Consider the following 25,525-nt stretch of genomic DNA (forward strand, 5'->3'; position numbering starts at 1 on the left):
AGTTGAGAATAATTTATTATTGTTCTTATTCGCTATTAAAATCCATCATAAAATTTTATTCAGTTTCATACAGAACGTTTAAATTTTAAATTTATTTGGATTATTTTTTGTACAATAAAATCAAATTTATGTACGGAAGTGTGGAAGTATTCCAAAATTGAAGGGGAAAGAAAACCAAAAAGTTGATTACTATCTCTATTAACTTGTTTAATACCGCTATTGAAACTGCTATTTGATGAAAGTGTGATAAGCTTGTGTTTCCTCCATCCCCAAACTCAACCCCCATCAACGTGAACAAATATTTTTGTTTGTGTCAGCAAGCGTAATGGTTTCAATCGCATTATAAGAGGTGGCACTAGTTATTAGATTTATTATTTATTATAGTCAGTAAATGCCACTATGACGGAGCAATAAAAATCCATTATATATTGGGCGGGGGGCTTGCAGCAGAAGAAAACGTATCTAAGATTCCTGTTTGATGGCAATGGTAATTTTCACATGTTTAGTTCACACAAAAATCGCATTCTGACTTGGCTTTCCTTGTAAACTAAATACTCGCTCTGGGAAAAACTGCTTGATATATTTCGCCTCACTGGTTTTCCACAAGGAACGATTACATCGTGGTTCCCCATTTTCACCTTTTTGTCCATCTTCGCGTCTGGTTCTGTATCCCCCATAGCTAGAACACTGTCGAATCCGGGAGGGGCGGCTACTAAGGAGGAATTGTCCTGTTTGATTTCCTTCTGTCTTCCGATCGCTACTTCGTTCAGGAACATGATTCCAGTGCTGTCATCTGTCCTCCCCGTGTACCAGTAGGACTTGTCGTTCTCAGAGGCAAAGTAGATGCCTCGTCCCACACGACCTCCGGAGTGAGGCATAATTCGGAGCCCTGAATATGAAAATTCTCGTAATAAAAAAACGGATCTATTCTGTGTTGCCCCCCCCGCCAGCTTAGTGGGTTTATCTTTTACGCCCCCCAGGCACACGTGCTATTTTTTACATAGTAACGTGCTATATAACAACATATAACTGGGGGGGGGGGCAAACAGAATAGATCCAAAAATACTTACTTAGGCTCATCACGTAACGTAAGCTCTACCATTATAACTCCTCAACCCCTCTCCAGCACCCTTTAGCAGCTTAATAGTTATTAATCAGGTGGTGTTGGGTAGGGGGGGGGGGGGGGGTGGGGGGCACACTGCTCGATGTCCATCCAAAATGGCCTAAAACGATGAACGAGTGATGGAGTAATATCTCTAGAGGAGTAAAATGATGGAAGATTGGGGGGATTTGTCGAGCGAGTCTTAATAGTATAGATGGACTGACAATCAATAGCCGGTCATCTATGGTAGAAGTGGGCAACTGGCTGAGGAGATTGAGGGTTCAAGATTTTCAGTCTGTGGACATGTTGGTAGAACGATCATGTAAAATCGCATGCCAAGCGAGGAAAAATTTTGTAAGATTTTTAGGTGTAATTTTTCCAAAGCAGATAAAAAAGATCTAGAAGTGGGTCTGCACGGACAAGAAGTTTTGGAAATTCCTAAGCAGTGTGTACCTTGTAGCCCCACTTTTACTTGGTTTTGTGCCGAAAAAAATGAACCGTGTAGAACTTGATTATGTGAATCTAATGATACAGCTCACTTAATGAGGCACAACAGAACTTAGCAGCTCGTAAAATTAGCCCATAACAAGGGTCATTGCGCCACAGACCCTATTTACTCATACTATATATTTCGATTAAAAAGAGAACAAATAAAAGGAAAAAATTACGTATAGAAAAATTTTAGATATCTTCAGTAAAAACTTGGAAGAAATCATAGTAAAAGGATTTGCACCCAGTTTTATATTTGTGTTAGATTATTTTACGCACGCCAATCCGGTCCTCTCTTTCTTGACCTCGTCGCAAGTATTCAATATCATTGACCTCTTGATGAGGAAACCTAATTTTGAGAAATTACAGAACGGTTTTCTTTAGATTTAGTGGTAACTGGTGTTAAGCTCTCGAACTTTTCGTGTTCTACAAAATACAGTTATTATTTTGATTTCTCTCAGTCTTGGAACAATAAGCTTTGTACGTATATTTCGTTATGCAAGCTTTCGGTTGACAAAATACGGTTACAATCAAGAAGATGTTGTGCCTAAATCAGAACATTTCTCTATCATACCCTATGTACTACAAAAAAACTTGAGCGAAACTCAATAACTTTAATTTGAGAAAATATCACATTTAGGAGACCATTAATACTTAGATAGGAGACCAATAATACTTAAAGGAGAGTTATTTGAGTTTAAATTTCACGGCGCTCATCAGAAAGGAGGTGACCACAACGAAAAACTAAGGATCTTTTCCTCTACCCCCCCCCCCCCCCAGTCCTATATAGCGAAAAAAATCCAAAGCTAATTTGGTGGGCAACTCTATTTAGCAGACCCTATTTATTCATACTATATTTCAATACACAGGAAAAAAATAAAACGGAAAACTCAGAAAAGATTTGGAAGAAATCATTTTTTTGAAAAGTTTTGCATTCGGTTTTATATTTGGGTTAGCTTATTTTAGGCACCTCTTCCAGTCCTCTGTTTCCTGAACTCGTCGTAAATGTTCAATAGCATTGACTTCTTGATGCGAAAACATAAGTTTGAGAAATTGAAGACCAGTTTTAATAGTATTAGTAGAAACTGATATTAAGCTCTATGTTTCCCAAGTTACTGAGAAAATTTAGTATATCCGAAATTTCAATTGAAAAAAAAATTGATTAACAAAACTGATACTCGTAGCAATACTCGATAACTTAAATTTGAAAAATCATCATATTTAATAAACAATTAAAGATAGAGGAGACTAATATACAGCTAAAGAAAAGTTATTTGAAATGTTGCAACTGTTTAATTGGCTACGAGTCTTATTTCTTACCCCTCATCCAAAACGAGGCGAGCAGAATGAAAAACAAATTTGGTGAGCAACTCTAGCACATAATGATAGTCAGGAGAAATTTTTACAATACTCCATTACTCCAACAAACTTTACCATGGAGCAATTGTTATTTGGTTAAGACTTATCGAAAAAATTTGTTTTGAGACATCTGTTGTAGGGAAGCAGGGTTAGAGGCCCGTCCGGTATGGTGCAGATTGAACTTACTTCGATAGAAAACGCTTGAAGTATGAGTCTTGTTATAGCGAACATAAACAAGCCAGGAATTGATTTAAGGGCACTACTTAAAATGGCAGCCTGAACAAAATTTTTAAATGGCTGGCCAGCAAGTTTTATGAAAATCTAAAGCTGATTTCTAATTAGCTTTTTTGGTTTTTTCTTCAATAATGCATTCATCAAAATTCAACGATGCACGGTCTGTTGCAAAAATTAACATAATTTTGCCAAGAATCTCACTCAGCCAAAAAAGGGAAACTGCTAATCATACTTTTGGTTGTGAAAGATTCGAATCATATCCTATCTATCCAAAGAATTATGACCATAGTCCAAGAGGCATGAACAAAAACAGTAAATATTAGCAGCTAGATTCAAGCTATGTCGAATGAATGATCATGAAAGTGAGCAGGTCAATTAGAATGTGAAATAGTTCGGGCGAAAAAATTGCGCTTTCATCATACTCTCCTCTAAATTTCTCGGACAATCAGATCTGTTGACAATTATATATTTTGGTAAGTCTGTTTGTGGAGAAGTCATCCATTTATGGGGCTTTAATACATTTTTCCTATTATAAATTTTAATATATTTCAATATATTTTTCCTGTATTGATATGCAACCAGTATCAAAAACTAGAAATCAATATCAAAGTGAGTAATTCTGCTTAAAAAAATTGGTACCGGCAGACATTTCTAATGTGAATGCACGAAACAAAGTTTTGCATGCATTAAGACATTGCATGCCATTTTACAGAGAGCCAGCCAATGCGAGTTATTGAATTTGAGCAGTTTTCATAGAGAAATTGACTGATCCCTGCTTCAAAATTTGTAAAATACATTTTATCTGGAATAGTGAGTTAAGCTCCGCAACACTTCAGGTACAATTTTCGTCTCCGAACTCTTAATATTGTGGCAAATTTTTTGCAATACTGCGAGAAGGTCGTTATTAGCACGAAATCCATAACGGCTGTGTAGGGTATGCGAAAAAAATGATGTCACGCCTTTTTACCCATTTTTTTTACCCACAATCATTTCACACCGATTACTTCACCCCTCTAAGATTTTTTAAAATCCTTTATATAACTGGTACTATTAACATTGGTACAATAATTATTTCGCCAAACCTCATGAGCCATGGCAATGACTCCGTGGCTCGTGGGACTTGATATTAACCTATTACAGCCGAACACCGGATTAAATTATCGGCTGAGATAACGTGCCAGTAATAATACCGACTGTTAATTTGCGGGATGAAATGATATCTTTTTTAAGATATACGGGGTTAAATGAGCCGGGATGAAAAGAAGTAGAATGGCTAAAGGTATAACAGAAAACGTTTAGACTACGGAACTAAAAAAGCAAAAAAAGTTTAGACAACGGAAATAATTAATTCTACCTGATTTCAAGATGGCCGCCACCACAGCTGGTGAAGTCCCGTGCCATAACAGTTTTCTATGTTTAATATCTTTATGGGCCTCGAACCGTTTATCTTCTCCACTTCTGTTCATTTCATACACATGCTTTATTGTCGGACCACTACCATACTTTGGCTTTGTGTTTTCGAAGAACTCTTTTATGATTTTGTAGTTGGCATCTGTCGGTTTCAAATGTTTCAGTTCGCATTTTAATGATCCGTACTTGATGTCCAGAGGGTGCAATTCTGAGTTCGATTCCTCCTCTTCTTGGGCTTTCTTCATTTCCTGCGCTTCTTGGATATCTCCTGGAAAAAGGAAAAATTAGATATTCTATTTTTACCCTGGTTCGAAATGTTTGCTCACTTTTTGACTGCACTGCGCTGAAATTAAATAAAAAAGCGCTTAAACGCATCACTAAGAAAAGTTTTACACTAAAAATTTTTGATAATTCAGCGCACTACTTACAAAGTTTTCAGAAAATTTCTCGAGTGGGGGATAAAGTGATGCCAGAGTCAGACTTTTGAGCGATTCTTCCAGTCCCAACCCTCCCCCCCCCCCCTCCCCTCGCCCACCACAGCCACCACCACTACGTCATCGCACCCCCAAAAAGATGTCTAAATAGGCCAAAAGTACCGTTCGTTTAAATACAGAGCATTATTTCTTATAAATTTCCTTTATTCGATTCTCATTACGAACTCGCAAAAACTCCCGAAGAACTTTATTGTAAGTAATACCCGAAAAATGTTTACGATTTTCCTTTGTCTACATTAATTTTTCAAAACATTGTGGCAATATAAACTTGTCCACTCTTTGGAAGCAAAAATAACACGATAAATAAACTGAATCGCAAAGAAAAATCGTATATTATCCGATTTTTGATTTTTAAATGGACCAGACGATAAAAGGGTCATTTACACTAGCAATTGTATGATTTTAAGCATTACTTGTTGGCTTATGACCGCAGATTTTCTGAGCGGTTTACACAAACATCATTAAAAAAGCCGACAAACTTTATATATAAATATACACAATGTTCTGAATATACATGCACAATAAATAGGTTTGAAACATACCCAAAACTAGTAACATGTCCAATTTGTCTCTCAAGTCATCCTTAGATCCAATTGTGGGTGGAATCATCCTTCCGAAATCATGTGGGATTACCGTGTAGAATTTACTGCTCAGTTCTTGCAACACAGTCGAATTCTTCCCAGCCTTCAACGCCTCGTCTATCTCGTCTAAAAACACCCAAGTAAATAATTGTATGTATCCACGGATCTATTCTGTCCCCGTCCCTCAGGGTTTTTTATCAACCCGACTTACAAATTATGTTTTGTTGTGCAGCGCGTTACTATATAAAAAACAACATGCGTGCCTTGGGGGCGTAAAAGTTATTATATACCCAAAAAGCTAAGGGAGGGGCATTTACAACAGACCACCGGAAGCGTACCTGGATCTAAAAACTTTGGAAACTTTAATTTATGTTTCGTTGTCTTTGAAGTTTTGGTAAACAATTTTAATATCCGTGGAAAAAACTGATTTTGAAATTTTGCTTGAGTGTTTTTAAAACGATGAGCAGCAAAATCGATAATTTGATAGCTGCTGATTAGCTATCAATATTTCCGCTACGATAAGCATTGCGGTCAAAATCAAAACTTTTTTGTTGAAAATACAAAACATTTTCGAGTTGACCCAAAAAACAAATATGAGATATATCTTAGCGAACGGGAAACGAGTGTTGACTTTTTTGGAGTCAACCCTTGCTTTCCCATTCAAATTTGAAATTTGAAGTTTCCCATTTAAAATTTGAAGTATATCTGATATTTGTTTTCGAATGTTCGCTTCCTTGCCTTGAGCGAGTACGGTTATTCCCCGTGAAAATTTCATAAAAGCGAGAAACGGTTAGTGAGATCTTCTGAATTATACTGGCTCACAAAAAAAAACAAATTGAAAAAAGAAAAAGGCAGCAGAATTTAATTCAGACGGTGGTTGAATAAAAAAACACTTTTCTTTATGGGTGTTCAAGAGGCGAAATCAAACAAGTTCTTTTTGAAGAAAAGGGCCAAGAACGGAAAAAAAGACGCACACGTTTACAATAATTGCTTCAAATTCCGTTCTAGAGCAATCAAAAAGAGGCCTGATCTCAAACATATTGAATCGTGACGCCAATAAGGAATCGTTCTGTTTTTTTTTTGCAGATCTCCATTAAATTACAAAACTTTCAAAAACCAAGTTTAGATTCTCAAAAAAATACTGGAACAATTATTATTTTAAAATTTTTAAACTAGGACCTTAAAATTCATATAATGATTCCATTATGCTAAAATAGTCCATGATATCCAAAAAAAACTGATTTCACATTAATTGTACTAATTGTGAAAATTATCAAAAATAGCAGTAAAACATGAGAGTCCATATTAGAATCTTGCTCATCATTTCTTGTAATTTATGGATGAATCTACAAAATTTGGTCACCAATTAATGCTGTAAAGAATCACATTTCGGCTTAAAGAATAACTAAAATTTTGAAAAAATAACACAGCATTTGAGGTTGTATGCGGGTTACAGGTATTGGTTTTCCTAATTTCTTAATCGATTTGAAGAGATTCTTATTAAATTTTGTATCACTTAAGATCAAAAACAGTGATTTAAGGTAAAGAAAAGATTCTTTGTAAGCATCGTCTAGTCTCGCATAAGGCACGTTATTAGATAACTTTTTTAAGTGAAAATTTTACAGTATATAAGCTAATATGACGTGTTTTGTGGTTTTTGTGGTCGCACACAAACTCATGTAGAGAAAAAAGTATGTAGAAACTAAACAAGAACATCCGAGTCTCAATCATTTGTGATTATTGTAGCAGTTCTCCATACAATACGAAATTTAAAAAATTTTAGTGTCATCTGATGCCATCCTACTGTGCTATTGCCTTAGTATATTTCGACATAGTCTATCAACCAATCAAGCTATGCCAGCTGGCAAGCAGAACAAACCATCACTATAAAAAGCAGAGAGGTATAGTCGCAAATAACGACGAAGTCAGCTGAGCGCGGCTAAATATATAACGATATTGTTCGAGTAGTCAGAGCAATTTTTGGCTTGTTTGCTTACTTGAGTAACGCATGCAATTATCCGCTAAGTTAGACAGTGATGACTGTAAATAAGTATTTCTTTCCAATACAATATCTCATCATCCACGATAATTTTTACTCTAAAATCATTTCCGTCATCAATCTGGTTTGTGTTTTTGGAAACTTGTCAGAGGAAAAATTGGACTATATGTAAAGCCAGCGGAATAGATTCTTTAATATCCACAAATGAGACATTGATATCTTTAGCATATAAATATTGTATTGCTGTAGAAGATCTAATGTTCTGTCAGTTTTTCATACCAATGACGGTACAATATTATCTTTCAATAGTAATATTTGCTTTAACAGAGATTTCATATTGCAGGGTATGATAATTTTCATGTTGCAATAAGTGATAAGGCAAAATTTTCTAGTGATAAGAAGAGTTTTGATTGTGAAAGCTGTATAGATCTCATTCGAAATTTTTTTTGCCTGACGTCAGAATTTGCGTCGATATAAGTTTCTATTTCTCTATCTGACATGAAATCATGACTGGTTATTACCTAATACTGCAAACCCTTTGGCAATCTGGGGTTTGCTCAGTTTTCCCAGAGGCATCCTGTTCAAGTTCAAGTTCATCTTCGTCATCTGGCTCTTGAACATGTCATTGTCAAAGATCATCTGGACCAGCATCTGCACTGGCTTTTCCAGTGAGCTCATTCGGGTAATCTAAATTATACAAAAATAGAAATACTATGCATAGGTATACATAAATGAAAATTAGCCTAACTTTGCATCAAAATTTTACGTGCATAGGTTAGTTGATAATAGTCACCATTCAGGTAATTGGAATAAATCATTTATAATCATGAAAAATTGTTTTCCAGTAGAATAAGAGCTTTACTGTAATTAACAAGCTAGCGCAAAACACAACCCACTTGCTAGGTCATCAAAAGGTCCTTATGGTCCTAGTCAAATGATGCCAAGTAGCAGCACTAACGTTTATGGGATGATTTAAGCGTGGGAAAAAAGGGGACAAGGCAATCAGTGTATATAAGCAAAAAAGAGTGGACACATCTTCGTTACTGACAAAATAGTTCTCGCTTAAAATATTCTGAAAAAATTATCTGGTTTTGCTTAAGTTTTTGCACTTTTTTAAATAAAATCAGACTTGAAATTTATTATAAAGTTTATTATTAGGGCATAGACCACTTACCGCGTTGGTTACTAATAGCATTGCGATTTTTTTTCTTATCGTCTGAATAGTTTTTATATTTTTTTTTTTGTAGTATGGGCATAAAAAACTGATTTCAATTTTTTTTTGGTATATCAATTACAATTACTTTTTTTAAGAGCTCAAAAATATGTAGTGTTTTAACAGCGTAGATCCTTTCTTCTTCTCTTAGTATTTAGGTAGGGTCTGATTCCTTTTTTATTGAAGAATATCATGCTGATTTGTTTTGTTACAGAGGTTTAAGTTAGTTTTGCTGCTTGCACAATATACTAAAACGCCTTGTTTATACTTGGCTGCACATAAACACTGTATATTTTCAGTTGTTGGTATAGCGTTGAGTCTGTGAAACAGTCTGCAAAGTTTTTACAGTTTCCTGCGTAGTACAATTACATAATTAAAATATTTCTGTTTTTCATCTTTTTTAACTCTAATATAATTTATTTTTTTAGTTATTATATTGTCGTTAATTGATAATTTTTGCTTAAAAAAATTTCCACTAGCCATCTTTAAGAATTGTGGTTTTTGAAGTTGAGCGTCTGTTTAATGTCAAAAAATTACTTTCCGACTGAGCCAAGGGAAGAATTGAAGACTTAGTTTTTACCTGCTTTCCATACTAGCACGGTTTCATTGGCGTATAACGTTGAGGTGGAGTGAACACAGAAGTCCGTAACCTTGTTTATGTATATCAAAAAAAGAAATGCTTCCAGCACTGACACTTGTGGCATGTAGTTTTTTGCTTCGAAGTGACTGAATCTTAGATTGCCAGACTCTACGCATTGCTGCCTGTCAGTCAAATAGGTTTTGATAAGCTGCTGAATGTAACCTATCGCTTCTACAAATTACAGTTTCTCTAGTAATATGCGGTGTTTGACATTGTAAGACAATTTCCCTGGATCTATAAACACTGCCGTTGTCTCTTCGGTATTGCATTCGCAACCCTCTCTGATGAAGAAACTTTCCCCTCTTTCCAAAAGAATTACGAGTGCTTCAAGAGCTCCAATCTTTGTTGCAAGTCAAATTGAATTTCATTGAGTATGTCAAATTTTGCAAGACAAGATGTCATAAAATTGTGGAATAAATTTCTTAGAACATTAGTTAATATTCGAAATAGAATGATGGGTCTGCAATTTTCAACCTCATCAAAACTTCCACTGATGTGAATTGTCAGGACAATAGCTCTCTTTAAGCTTTCTGTCATAAAGCTTTTTTCAAAGAAATCGTTAACGAGAATTGTAAGTGTTGGAACTATTGCATACATCATTTTAAAGAAAAATTAAGCCCATCAAAGTCCTGTTTTTCAAGAGCTGTACCTGTTTTTCAAAGAATCAATTTTTAGTGAAATCTATTTTTGATTAGTTGCTGTCAAAAACATCCTATTCAAATTTCATTTCAAGAAAAAATTTTTCCTTTGAATGCATTGTTATCAGCTAGACTTTTCAAAATCGCTCTTAAGCCCTAATCAATTCTAATTATACAATTGGAATAGTAAATTTTCAAATTAAAATGAAGAGATTTCTTGAGTTGTTTTATGCATTTGATGTCAATATTTTTAAGAAACTTTTTTGTTACTTGTCTTTTCTTGTAGCAAATTATTGAATTCGTTCATTTTTTTTTGTTCTGGTGTTTCGGGTCATATGTCATATATATAGTTTCCATAAAACCGCATTTTTGAATGCTTTTTTTAAAAATTTTGTTTTCACCCAAGTTTTTTTGGTTTTACTTTTCTGAGCGGTACATAGTTTTGTATTTCTCCAGCGACAATTTCATTAAACATTGAAATGCACTCTGTGTTATATCTTTAGGTCACGTTTCAGTAAGGCATTAAGCCAATGTTGAAGTGTTCTGCTGCTTGACAAAAAATTCAACATTATTTAATTTTTTTATTATTCTGCTTTAACATTTTGCAGTATAATAGTATTCTCCACATTAGGATCTTGATGTTCCTGTAGACTTTTAACCTACTTATCGTCTTGTGTTGAGGTTTTATGCATTATTAATTTCAAGTCAAAACACATCTGAAAAAGTGATTGTTTTCTCTTAGAAAGCTACTGATTGCAACAAGTCTAGATAACATCCAAACTTTTGCGTAAATTGCTAGGAGCAGGAACAAACCATTAACTGCGGATATCGCGAGATACTGTGTTTCCTTGAACAATTCTCTAAGGTCTCATTTCTTTATGGTGCTGTTATCTCGTGCGGAAAAATAGCCAATTAAATTTCATAGGCTAATAATGAGAAATTTTTGCAAGAAGATATAGAACGAATACTTAAATTTTTATTGCTTCAATTAAAAAATTGTTGTATTGAAAATGGGTCACCGCGTTGCAATTTGCAGACGTTAAACAAATTTTTCCATCTCAATTTCAAAACTGCTACATTTATGAGGGTTGCTAGTAGATGCTCGCTAAGGCAAATAATGCTAGGTGGTGGAACACATCATTGACTGTGGAAATCGCCACACATTGTATTTAAATTTTTTTAACAAACTGTTATTGATTTCATTTTTAAAGATAAAAAAATATTTTCGGCTATTTTTATTTAATTTTTTTGTCAAAAATTCAAGCTAAATATTTGAAAATTCAGACTTTTTCATCAAAAACAGCAGGAAATAATTTCTTTAGTGTACGTTGATTAAATTTGCAAGAAGTACACACCCAATCACTAATAACACAATCTCTGCAGACTCAAAAGGGGGCTATTTCTACTTCAACTTCCGTTGCGAGTGCTCCGTAATAAAAATTTTGCCGTTTTTTTGCTAACTTTACTCGTTGATTAGCAAAAACGCAGCATTTGTTTTTGATTTTCTCACTAACAAAAAATCTATATATAAAACATTTGAAAAAATAAGTGTTCTTAATGGATGAACAAAATTCACAGAGCTAATTTTGGGCCAATTTTGGACTGTTACAATCCAAAAATAATTCGGATTGTAATCAGTCGGTCTTTCTTATCAAAAAGAATTGATTTTTTTAATTCTTTTCTATATATTAATTAAATAACAGAACATTTCAAATCAAAGCTCATTAGTGATAGGTACATTTAATTTCCTTTTCATCTCTAACCTTTTGTATCTAGTTTATTAATTGAAAGCTTATGGCCGTTTTGACTTTCAAAAAGTATTTGATTTTTAAATAAATAATGGCTTCTTGAAATTTGCCTCCATTTCTCTTAGTTTGGCCAACTTGTAACTTAGTGTCAGCAATGAAAGAATGCTTATTCTTTCTACTGAATTCAAGTTCAATCTTTATTGCGGTTTTGCACCTTAAGTTACTGTTTACTGGCTTTCATACTACTAGATTTCACTTTTTTTCAGGTAATTGCCCATTTTTCACACTTTCTAGTTTTGTCACATTATCACGTTATGGACAGTTAATATATTACATTATTGGCGTTCAAAAAAACACAATCGATAATATTAAAATCCTTAAGGGTATAGACTCTGGTTTTAAAGGCATTAACAATACTTCCTCGAAGAAATTAATTGAATTTTTTAATTCGGACTTAAACTGTCGTTTTTACGTTGTCTTTTTAATGTCGAAATAAATTTCCTGTACAATGAACCGGTTTCCATGAAAAAAAAGACGGGCCGAATTTCTGACATTAGCAGATAGCTTTCATCACTTTGAAAACGATTGTTTTCGAAAATAAAAAAAAATTTAACTTCGCATTTTTGTTTTTTTTTTGTTGTCTGTCTGTTACCTAGTCTCGTTAAATACAGGCCAAATAAGACAATTTTTTGTTGTCAGAGGAAGTTATCAAAGGGATTGTGTCACGAAATGTAATGTTTTTAAAGAATTCGTTATGACTTTACTGGCTTCGACACAGGTATTTCACACAAAAAAAGTAAATTAATTTTTTATATATATATTTTACGTTCTTTTGGTAGACGTAAGACATATTTTGGGTATTTTCAGGTCTCCAGGGCTTTCTTTGGAAGAAAAAACGAACTTATTTAATTGTTTCCTTTTGGAATTAATTGCTTTCGTGTCTTTGGAAATAATTTTTTTTTTTCGAAAAAAAACAAGTATTACTTAATTTTGCCTTTTTTCTTTTTTGTCTACTTTTATCTGGTTTCATTAAGGAGAGGTCATTAAATTCATCCTTGTTGTTCAAAGTAGGTTCAATCGAACATTGTTTGAGAGGCAAAGTATGGCTTTAAGGCTTCGAAAGCGTTTTCTGGCAAAATTTAATTTTTTTTTGTTTGTTGTCTATTTGTTGCTCTTTTTGTAACTGCATAAAAATTGAATACCGACAGTTCTTAATTCCTATCTTTAGAAACACAAGTAATTGTGAACCTGTGGGATAATTTAGTTGATTTGTAATGGTTTTCGTTACTTTGTGAATTAATTGTTTTAAAAAAAATATACCAATTTTTCAAATTACTGTTTTTGTTCTTTATTGTCTAATTGTTACCAATCCGTTTTTGGACTGGTACCATATATTTTCTGGTGAATTACAAGTTATTTTGTTTAGTTTCAAATTGATCTGTCGCTGTTTTTACTTTGTTAGTAAATTTTGTTTTTTAAAACGGACATAATATTTTTGATGTAATTAATGTTTGTTGTTGTTGTTGTTGTTTGGTTTTGCTGTTCGTCTTGACTTGTTTTCTTAATGTAGGCATATTTCATCAATCTAATGCATCATTTTTTAATTCACTGAGTTATTTGCTTCGGAGGCTATCCTTTCATTCATACACCAATGTTTTTTTGAAAAATACTTGAATTTTTTGGGTTTTCTATCTGTTCCTCATTTGATAGACAATTATGCCAAAATTTTGGATAAGCGGGGTCGGAACCTTATGTGGGATCCCAAATTACCGGGCCTCCTTGTCGTCTATAGCTTGAAAGACAACTGAGCGACTCTTTGCTCCGCTGCTCTATTTGTCGAGAATTTTTATCGTTTTGAGTTTTTGAGTTTGTGGATATCGATTGCCATCGAAAACGGACAATACTAAAAGAAATGCTAATAATAATGCTTTATATAAAATAATGATGCTTAATAATAATATAAAACTTTGCAATTTTTACATTTAGTAACAATCTTGAATTGACTTTGCAGCAAGTCTCTCACAAATTAAGATGAATTTTACCAATCTAATTGTGGAGGGAAAACGCCTGTCAAAGATGTACAGGGGCATAGTTACTAAACTGTCCAATAAAAACTTTATGTGAACCTATTAGCTTTTAACTAGAGATAAGTTGATCTTTCGAACAGAACCGACTAATTTAGAAAGAATTGCCATCGATCAACTGTCGGGGGCCCAATTCTATTGTAACTTGCTTCAACCGACAGGAATTAGCAAAGGGGCAACCGAAGTCGCTCGCCTAGAGGGCGTCAAATGTGGTTTCTAGAGGTTATTTTAGATAACAATTAAAATTTAGAAATCTAAAAACAAAAGAAACCTATATATCTACTCTTACCATTTTTCAATGTTAGTAGAAAACTGCTGACACTTGAGTTCACCCAATAAACTTGCGAATGAGAAGAGAATTTAAGATGATGCCAAAATTAAAAAGAAAGCGTGAAAAAACTCGAGTGCTCAAAATAGTCCGGCAATATTTTTGTTTTGAAAACAAAAATTTTTCATATGAAATAGACACATACACACACAAATATTAATTAATGAAAAATAAATCAGTAAGATTGGTTCAAAATGTAAAGAAAAATGTAAAGATTTTCTCCCTCAATTGTAGAAGTATTGTTGGTCAGAACTCCACCTTAAAGCAATTAATGGATGATTTGGGAAAAACACAATTTTTGGCTTTACAGAAACATGGCTCAAAATGAATGACGATATCCGTTTTTGGGAAGTACGCAGTTAAAATTTCCAATGTTTCAGAAAAGATAGGAACCTTTCTTTATATGACAAAACAAGTGGAGATGGTCTGCTGCTCTATATACCTAGATCATTCAAACCTAAAGAACGTTCAGATCTTACCACCATCTCGGAATCCCGTTTCGAAAGCATCTAGGTAGAATGTGAGTTCAATAAAAAAAATTATTTGAAAAATATTTCTTACTGCCTGACCAAACGGCTTTCTGAAATTTTTCTGTCAGAACTGGCTCTGGGAATTGACTGTGCTGCAGCTGAGAACAAACGAATAATTTTGATGGGCGATTACAATATTGACTTTTTTCAGAAGAACGAAAAACGAAAATTAGAAGCGCTATTTATTCCGTGCGGGTTGGTGTCATGTAACACAAAGATAGGGAAAAGACAGAGTATCAATAAGACTGCATTGATTGATTATATCATCACAGAAAACTTCAAAAAATATTTTGTTACAGAGAGCATCTTGAATAGTGATCAATACGGAACAGTTCCTATATTAGAAGAAAAAATGATGATGAAACAAATGCCAATCAAAAAAAATTTCTTCGACAAAAAGAACTATTCGAAAGAAAAATTCCAGGAATATATTCGGAGTTCAGATTGGAGTCTTTTCTGGATGTCACAAAATGCTAACGAAAAGATGTTCCAATTTCGTAACATAGTCGAGCAAGCAATAAAGGTGCATGCACCATTGAAATCTTGTTTTGTGAGGAATAATAAAGCAAAAATTTTCCTGAATAGAAATAAATTCCTATCTGGAAAAAAATTCAAATCAGAAAATGAAGCTTCCTTGTTAAAAGACTTTATTTCTCTGAACACAGAAAAAAGTCGCTGGAAATTTATACAAGAAGTTAGGAACAATGAAAAACAAGGAATTGTAATGGACACTCTGCGTAACAGCTTCGGTGAGCTTACTACCAACGGAAAAGATATCGCAAACCTTTTGAACTTCAAGTTTTCACTTTTGGGGGAATACTTTGGCGAAAGTAAAAAATTTGATAAAACATTGTTCTCAGCTGATACGGGAAATGCAAATAGATTTTTCTTCAAATATGTTACTTGTAAAGAAGTCCATGATTTAATAAAATGTTTGAATGTGAACAAACCTTTGGGTCCTTCAAAAATTCCCGAATGGGCGTTGAAAGATGCCCAATCGGTCCTTGCGGAGCCTCTCTGTTTTCTGATAAACGAGTTTATTTCTGAGTCTTCTTTTCCGACTGACCTCAAAAGAGCTTTGGTCTCGCCTCTTTAAAAAAAAGGAAACACAGAAGACCCCACTAACTATCGTCCAATAACAGTGACCGGCGCATTGGCAAAAGTTTTTGAGCAAGTTATAAGGAACCAGATTAATGACTATTTGATCTCAAATAACTTGCTGTCACCTAAACAATTTGGATATCGGAAAAAAGTGTCCACAACAGATGCCATACTACAATGTTCGGAATTTGTAAGAAATGAAATGGATAAAAAAGAATACAGTTTGTGGAGCATTCCTCGATCTCTCAAAAGATTTTGACTCAATCTCACACAAAATACTAATAGAAAAATTGACACAATTGATTAGATCATATTTGAAAGACAGCACTCAAAAAGTAGTTTTCTCGGGAAATGAGTCCGACTGGATTTTACTTAACAGAGGTGTGCCACAAGGGACAATATTAGGAACAATATTGTTCAACAATTAGGTGAATGATCTTCATAGAGCTATTGATAATGACAATTTTCAAGTAATCCAGTACGCCGATGACACTTTTCTCTATTCTTCTCATACTAATGAAAAAATAGTCAGAAGTTATTTGGAAAAAAACATTGAAAAACTATGTTATTACTTCCAATCACATCAATTAACGATGAACAATAAGAAGACAGAATATATCGTGTTTGCTCCATCAAAAAAAGCACGAACTCCGTCTTATCTCAATGTTAACGACGTGAACATAGGAGAATCGTCGTCGGTAAGATATCTAGGAATAATATTAGACAACAAATTAAACTTTAAAGAAGAGATCAAAAGAATACTCTCCAGAATGGCGTGCAGCATCAAAATCTTGAAAGATATAAGGAACTGTTTTCCTATAAAAACTAGAGTAACACTATTGAACGCGCTTGTTTTAAGTCACATTCATAACTCATCTCTTATGCTCGTTGGTATCAGAAAAAATGTCATGATAACATTAGAAAAACAACTTAATTGGGGAATAAAAGTGAGTTTCAAAAGAAAAAATATGATCGCTCGACTGATTTAAAAATAAAAAACAGAATCATGCCTGTTGAATTCCTTCTCAAATATCGATGTATGGTATTTTTCTTGAAATATGTTAGGAAACAATTGCCAGCTTTTAGTAACAACAATGTATTGCAAACCTCCAATTGTAAACAGAATGCGAGAACGGGAAAAATTTATCCGGCTATGAAAAGTAATTCGGAATTCCTCGATAAATCATTGATGCTGCAAGCCATGAATTTGTACAATGAATTTCCATATGAACGAAGACAAAAACTTCATAAGGTTAAAAACATCAAAGGTTTTTTGAAAGAATTCTATTTCAAGGAATATCTGAAGGACCCAAAGGCATTGGAGTACAAAGATTTGTTGAGGGACTTTTTTAAGTTTTCATTGCTTTTAATTTTCTTATTATCCATTATATTTTTTTATGTTTTCAGTATTCCAAACGTTGTAACTAAAATATATTCTTATTGTTTTAAGTATTTTAGAATTTAAACATTGCCATTTCGTTGACACTTTTAAGGTGTGTAACATTTTGGAATTCAATGTTTTCTTTTTTTTAATGTGTTCAGGACCAATGAACAACACTCAAATTTACAAAACTGATAACTGTGCAAAATGCTCCATTTATAACAGTAAAAAAATTTCAAATTTTCTGAAAATTGCAGCAAAAAAAGCATACAAATATGGAGAAAAAAATAAGAACATTTATACGAGGCGGAAAGATAAAAGGATAGACAATCACAAAATCATGAGAAGTTGACTCGACTACCAAAAGAAGCGTAAAAAGTGTTCATGAGCACAAATAAACCAACTTGAAAATGATGCAGCGTGATTTTCAGTCCAACTTTTGCTCCGTTTTGTTCCCACCCCTCTTGAGGGGGATGAACTATATACTCAAATGGGTTTTTTATGTTCAGTCAATTTTCGCCGATCGATATATTCATCGTACAGAGTTGAGACTGGTATCATTAGAAAGCTCGTCCAGCGTAGAATATGGAAATAAAAAGATTTTTTAAATTTTCGTTTGCTACAGGGAGTTATCGAGGTTTAAACTTCTGAGAAAACTAGAGTGAATTCACGATGTTTTTATTAACATTTTCCGAAATTTTTGCATAATTTTTCGTCAAATTTGCTACAATTTGTTAAAATATTATAGAATAGTGTCGTTGATTTCATTTTTTAAGACAAACAAGCTTTGGTGATTATTCCTATTTAATTTTTTTGGTCAAATACTCTGGATAAATATTTCAAAATTCAGACTTTTTCATCAAAAACAGCACGAAATAAGCTACTTTAGTCCACTTTGATTAAATTTGCCGACAGTAAACCCCCAAACAACACTAATACAATTTTTGTAGACTCAGAAGGGGGCTATTCTTACTTCAACTTCCGCTGAGAGCGCTCTGTAATTAAAATTTTCCGTTTTTTGCTAACTTTACTCGTTGATTATCAAAAATGCAGAAATTATTTTTGAGTTTTCAACTAACAAATTATCTATATCTGCAATATTTGAAAATTAACTGTTCCTAACGGACAATAAGCAATAGCATGGCTAGTTTTGGGCCAATCTTGGACTGTTACAATCCAAAAAGAATTCGGATTGTAATCAGTCGATCTTTTTTTTTTTGAAAAAAGGCCTTTTTTTAATAATAAAGAACAGAACATATCAAATCAAAGCTCAGGAGTGATAGGTCCAACTAGCTTCCTAAGCAGCTAAAAGCTAATGCATTTAGTTTTTTACTTGAAAGTTTATGATCGTTTCGACTTTTAAAAATAATTGACTTTTAAAGAAATAACGGCTTAATGAACTTTTCTTCTATTTCTTTCTTAATTTGGTCAACTTGTAGCTTAGTGTCAGCAAAAAAAGAAAGCTTCTTCAATCTAGAGAAGTAAAATTTATTATTGATTGCGGATTTAAGCCTGAAGTTATTGTTTTCTGGCTTTGATGCTACTAGATTTCAGATTTTTTTTTTAGATATTTTTCAGTTTTTCACGTTTTCTATTCACATTATCAGATTATTGACAGTTATCATATCACATTATTAGCGTTCAAAGTAAAACACAATTGAATATATTAAAATTCTGAAAGATATAGATTATCGTTTTAACGGCCTCGACACTTCTTTCTTGAAGAAATTAATTGAACTTTTTAATTTTTCTTTAACTGTCTTTTTTTACTTTGTCGTTTCGGTCATATGAAACTTCCTGTATAGTGATAGGTTTCACTGAATTTTCATGAAAAAAAAGATGAGTCAAAATTCTGATAATAATAGATAGCTGATGGCTTTCATGACTTTGAAAACAATCGTTTTCCAAAACTAAAAAAAAAAACTTTTCAACTTCGCAAGTATGTTCTTTTTTTTTCTATTTTTTTTACCTAATCTCTTTTAATTACAAGTCAAATATGACATTATGGGTGTCAAGGGAAGTTGTCAAAAGGGATTGATGTCCCAAAATCTGTTTTTTTGAAAGAATGCGTTATGACCTTACTGACTTCGACAACGGTTTTTCACAAACAAAGTAAATTAATTTGATTTTTGTCTTATTTTACGTTCTTTTTGTAGATGCAAGACATATTCTGAAAAATTACAGGTTTCAAAGTTTCCTTTGGATGAATAAACGAACCTATTTGAATATTTCATTTTGTATTTGTCTTTCATGACTTTGGATATAATTTTCTTTTGAGAAAAAAATCAAAATTATTACATTTTTTCGCACTTTTCTCTTTTTTGTCTACTTGTTACCTAGTCTCACTAATAAATGGTCACATACTATATTATCGGTTTTTGAAGAAGGCGCAATCGAATATATTTTGAGGGCCAAAAATGGCTGGAAGGTTTTGACAGCGTTTTCTGGCAAGTTTCAATTGAATTTTTGTTTTTTTTATTTTTCTTTTTGTTACCTAATCTCGTTTAATTACAGGTCAAATATGACATTATGGGTCTCAAGGGAAGGGTCAAAAGGGATCAATGTCCCAAAATCTAGTTTTTTTAAAGAATGCGTTATGACCTTACTGACTTCGACACCGGTTTTTCACAAAAAAAAAGTAATATAAATTGATTTTTGAAATATTTGACGTTCTTTTTGTAGACGCAAGACACATTCTGGATAATTGCAGGTCTCAAAGGCTTCCTTTGGATGAATAAATGACCTTATTTAAATATTTCATTTTGTAAAGGAAGTCTTTCATGACTTTGGACATAATTTTGTTTCGAGAAAAAATCAAAATTATTACATGCTTTTGCCCTTTTCTCTTTTTTGTCTACTTGTTACCTAGTCTCAATAATAAATGGCCACATACTACATTATCGGTGTTTGAAGAAAATGCAATCGAATATGTTTTGGGGGCCAAAATATGGCTTGACGGTTTTGACAGCGTTTTCTGCCAAGTTTCAATTGAATTTTTGTTTGTTGTTTTTTGTTGTTCTTGTTAGCCGCTTAATAAAATGAATAAGGACAGGTCCTAATGCCCTTCTATAGAAGCATTAGTAATAGTATACCTTTTGGGATAATTTACTTGATTTCTAATGGTTTTCATTGCTTTTAAGTTAATTGTTTTAAAAAAAATAAGCGAATTACCCAACCTTTTTATGGACTGGTCCATATCTTTTCTGGTGATTTATGAGTTATTTTGTTTAGTTTTAGGTTGATCTGACCGTATGTTGACTTTGTTATTAAATTTTGTTTTTTAAAACGGACATAAAAAAGTCTTAAAATTTGAAGGGCTTGAAATAAACATAATTTCAATCATCCTTTTGACAATCAATTCTCGATATCTTGAAGTGGTCATAAAAGGAAGCTCTCTAAATGATGAAATTTCACATTTTTTGTTATTTTCAGCCAAACTCTCGAATATTCTGTTTGAAAAAGAGGTTTTGATAAATAATTTTTTCCTTTTTTCCACAAAAAATTATTCTGATTTTGAAATTTTGTCCCTGATAATCGATTTTTGCATTTTTTGCATTTTTTTTTCTGTTTTTGTCATTTCCAGTAGGACAGAAGTGTTTTCACTGCCATTGACTTACAGTTTATATTAGTATACTGGTTAAATGCATGTTTTGCGATTTTTGATTAAATGCCTGTTTTGCGATTAAAAGGTTTTAATCGTCAGCCAGCAAAACCCGACTGCAGTCTTTTTTTTTGTTAAACTGCGAGTCTTTGATGCTGTCAAGAAATAAAAGAGAGTACGCTTTCTTGAAGAACACCTATTTTAACAAATTAATTTTCAAATTTTTCTCCGTTACGATCGAGAAATTGCTGTCCAATGTTTAATTGTGTTTAATTGTGTCTAATTGTGTTTCTAATTATCAGGATATTAATTCACGTATTTGCACTCTCAAACCGTAGCTGTCGGCTTATTGGATAATAGTCTATGGTTTAAGTTTTTAATCGGCAGAAACTAAGGAATTGCTACAGGCGGTTGTAAAAGACATCTTTGATTGCCACTTACTCATATCTAAAAGTTAAAAATTGACAGATAAATTAATTAAAAACGAATTTCGCTGAATTGAGAGACAAAATATGTATTCTAAACTGAACCTGAAAGTGTTGTTTTGTTCTTAATGACGTCTCGATTTGCTTTCTAGTTCGCATCGAGCTACCACCTAGTTTAAGATCAAATGAGACCACAACTATGAGAATCCGATAAGCCGAGTTTGACCGAGGTACTCGTAACCTTTGAGCGATTACGATAATTAAAAGGCTCAGAAATTATGAATGACTCTCTGCCAGCGATCAATTTGCGTAAAGGGGGATAATGAAATGATCGTATTCGGCTATGTGGCACACCGACACATGTCAAAAATAATAATACCTTTTTCTCATATGTTCTAAAATTAGAGCAAATGATAATACTATTGAAATCACTATTAAAATCACTATTGAAATCACTATTGAAATCACTATCAATACTATTAAAATGGTTTTATAATATGTGAAAAATATGCTATACATGGAAAGCGTTAATAACATTATTAAGGTAAAAAGTTTTAAAAAGTCAAACAATACACAATTTAATTAACAAAAAAATGTTTTCTGATTTAAATAAATTTGGAACCAAAAAACAACAATATGGTTGCATTGTACCCTGCCCTACTTCATGCTTCAAACTTCAAACGAGGGAGGGGGGTAGTTTTGGCACAATCTTTTTTATTACACTTCGAACAATTTGAATTGCATTGGGGCGCTGTCTTTTTTATTACGACTCGAAGAGGAGTATTGGAGAAGTCCTTTTTTTAAATCAATTTTATTGGAGTGATTTCTGAAGCAGGAAATGAAACGCGTGAAAAAATTGGAGTGCTTTTGGTGCTGAACAAAAGTGAAGAGCGCAGCGAAAAAGAGAGTGGTTTTTGTTCATACCGCTGTTTTTGAGAGAGCGAAAAATTGATGTGTGAAAAAATTTTCTCTAAGCGAGCGAAATTTTTTGTTCACGTGCGGCATTTGAAAGCAGTTTTTTGCAATTTTTCATGCTTATGAGGTTTGGTTACGATATTGTGTTGGTTTTAGGCTTCTTTTGATAGGAATTGATGGTTTCAAGTCGTTAATTTGAGTTTAATGCTAATTTGCAGGTTTTGATCAGTTTAGCTGATTTTCAGACGAAATTTAATGATTTTTTGCCTGTTTTTTGTTTTATTGCTTTAAGTGGGATTTGAATAGAAACTTCATACTTAAGGAATGTTCAGGTACCAATTGACTAAAGTTTCCTTGGTATAAATTATTTTTTTTCCAGAAAAATTGACAGAAAAATAATTTTAAACCAATTTTCTTATTTTTTTTTGCATTTTTTCTTTTTTTTTTCAAATCTTAGACAAGTTTCTTAGCCTATAATGACTTGTCCATTGTTTTGCAATATTTTTATTGCTCTAGTTGCAAGCGAACTTTACTCGGCTTTATGTTTCGTTGCTCTATTTAAAAAAACTCATTAAGTTTTTCTAGTTTTTTTGTTCAGTTTGTTTTTGAATGCCGTTTCTATTCTTCCTTAGTTTTTCTATGACATTTGTGGAAGTTCAGGATTCACAAAAGTTGTTCTAGTTATTTAGTCATAAGTATGGGCAATTTTTTCCATCGAGTCGTTTCCGGAATTCTTCCGGCTATGTTTTTTTTAAGATCTGTTCACACATTTTTCTGATTTTTGAAGTCAAATTGGAGTAGTGATTTTGTTCACGCCGAAACAGGAAATGGAGCGAAAAAGCGATTGGTTTTGCGGCGTGAAATTTTTTTGCTCTAATTTTGAAGTAGAGTGAGAAAACGGTGATTGAACAAAAATTTGCTTTCTCGCTAGTGTTTTTTTGTTCATATGCGGCAATTTCACTGTGATTTTTGCTGTTTTTCGATTTTTTGGATCGGATTTTTTTTCTAAATGGTTTTCCCAATCCATTTATAGTTCAATTTAGGCCTAGTGTTTTGTTTGAAACAAATGTCCATTTCTCACTAATGGATTTTTTGTTCACATGCGGTTTTTTTAAATTGATTTTCTGTTTTTTTTTTATTTTTTGATCTGATTTTTTTAGATATGGTTTTCCCAATACACTCATAGTCCGTTCTAGGTCTAGTTTCTTTGTTTAGTCAATGAAAATACTTTGAATTGTACGTCAGGACTTGTCTTGCTATGTTTTCAATATTTAATATTCTATATTTTAATATTTGTTTTAATATTTTAATATTAACTGAGGCTAATTGCGTTCAGCTGCATGAAAATCACTTGTAAAATAAAATCGGTCAAGTAATCCAGCAATCGTATAAAAAGACCAACATGACCCAAAAAAATGCTTAAAATCAACAAAAAAGAATTTTTACTTTAAGTTCCTTTACAAATGCTAACCTTAGACTTGGACGGCCCAGCTTTTGATTCCTTTTTGGTCTGGGCAACCGGTTCCTCTTCCTCCTCCTCATCATCGTCATCTTCATCTCCCATCTCAATTAATGTATACTTGCCTGAAAACACAAAAAATAGTGCTCGAGTGACGTAAAGATTCATATCTTGTAACATTTTGAAATTTTTTTGAGATACAAGGACAATTCTACCGTTATTTGAAGATGCGATAGTTTGCAATATGCAGCGGTAAATAATTGAAATCAATTATTGGCCAAAATAAGTACAATGTCCGAGATCTGTTCCTGTCCGACATTTCTTTTCCAAAAAATGATCTTGCCTGTTTGTGGGGTGAAGTTGTCTTTGTTAGCCCACTTGTTTTTCGTTTTGTCTTGAAACTTCTTCTCAAAGTTGCTCTTGGCTTCGTTAACATCCGTGAAGGGTCCGTGCGTCGCATCCATGCCCATCTCTCCAACCCTTCCCCATCTGAACATATTATTTCCTACCTGCCTTTTCCCAGAAACTTCATAAAAATCGTTTTAAGATGAATACATTAAGGACCCAGAGTTTAGCGAAGTTATATAAATAAGAGCATTTCCTGTTATTTGGTAATTCCGTTGAGCTCAAATACCAGCGGGTAGTTATTATAATCCTTAAATGAATTCAAGCATTCATAGACTGATTCTCTTTCGGCCAATGACTATTTTTACAGCTCCCAATTATGCCAATAATAGTGCCTAATCGAAATCACTCGTGAAAAAATCAATTGTGGTGAATGGCAACATCCATCTAGTTATACGTAGATTCTAACAATTAAGAACTGCCTAGCCAAAATATCTGATAGTGATTTTACCACTGTCAAAATCGATCTGTGGTCCAAATCTGCTTGATTCATTTTTCGGCTCATTCGCAGATAAGCATTATATTTAATTGTACTTTATTGTACTTTATGCAGATTGGCTCGTTCAGAAAAAGTTATGCTGAAACTTAGCATACAAAAGTGTAAAAATTCAAAAAAAAAACTGTTAGAATGGATTCCGTTGATTAAAAAAATTTCAAAAAATGATCATCTGGACCGTACTAAAAACAGCCGTAAATATTAATATCGGACTATGTATTTTTTCACTATGAACTGTACTCTTTTAATGAAAAATTCCAAGCTGACTATCAAAAAAGCGATACAAAAACCGCCCACGAATTTTAACTTGAACAGGATTAACTTTTCAACTTGTTTAGAGTCCGTTCAGCTAACAAACTTCGCTTGCTCTTCATCCGAAAAATTTTGCACTTTGCGACACTCAATGGCAATTAGAAAATTGTCTCAGTAGCAAAATAAAGGTCAGCTACAAAATTATTTAGAGCAATTTATGATAACCGGATTTGTCAATTAAATGATTCAGCCTTTCTCAAAAAGTTATGGTAAAAAAATTACCTGTTCCACACGTAATACTTTTTGGCTCCAGAAGTTGATTCTAGAAGTTGAATGACATAAAACTTGTTATTATTGTGCCCGATGTTTGTCTGGTTCAGCATGCAATCCCAGTCTTCATAAACCTGGACATTCGACAAACTGACAAAGTCGTCCACTTTTCGATTCTTCCTCTCTCCGGATTTTTTGCTCAATGCTTTTGTAGCAGCTTCGATGTTGGCTTTAACGCTGTCTTTTTTAGCAAGTTTCGCTGGTTTTGAAGCTGCTTTTGCTGGTTGTTTGCGTTTGGGTGGCATTTCTAAGGATTAATTAAGACAGCGTTCACGAATATCTAAACAAATGATAAATAAACTTGTTTAGAA

The 25,525-nt window shown here is 33.1% G+C and overlaps 1 protein-coding gene across 1 annotated transcript; it reads right to left on the reverse strand.

The window, feature by feature from the left end:
- LOC142349889 (protein mono-ADP-ribosyltransferase PARP3-like) lies at window positions 1-25,525 on the reverse strand. Its single transcript, XM_075401726.1, has 7 exons — window positions 25,167-25,525; window positions 24,075-24,220; window positions 23,744-23,856; window positions 8,190-8,355; window positions 5,631-5,795; window positions 4,539-4,862; window positions 1-889 (listed from the first exon to the last, which is right to left on the reverse strand). Exons 1-7 carry the CDS (start codon window positions 25,457-25,459, stop codon window positions 495-497), a joined length of 1,602 nt encoding a protein of 533 aa, XP_075257841.1. The 5' UTR covers window positions 25,460-25,525; the 3' UTR covers window positions 1-494.

Source organism: Convolutriloba macropyga, chromosome 11 (genome assembly GCF_964194025.1).
Source record: "Convolutriloba macropyga chromosome 11, txConMacr16.3, whole genome shotgun sequence".
NCBI classification, from domain to species: domain Eukaryota; kingdom Metazoa; phylum Xenacoelomorpha; order Acoela; family Convolutidae; genus Convolutriloba; species Convolutriloba macropyga.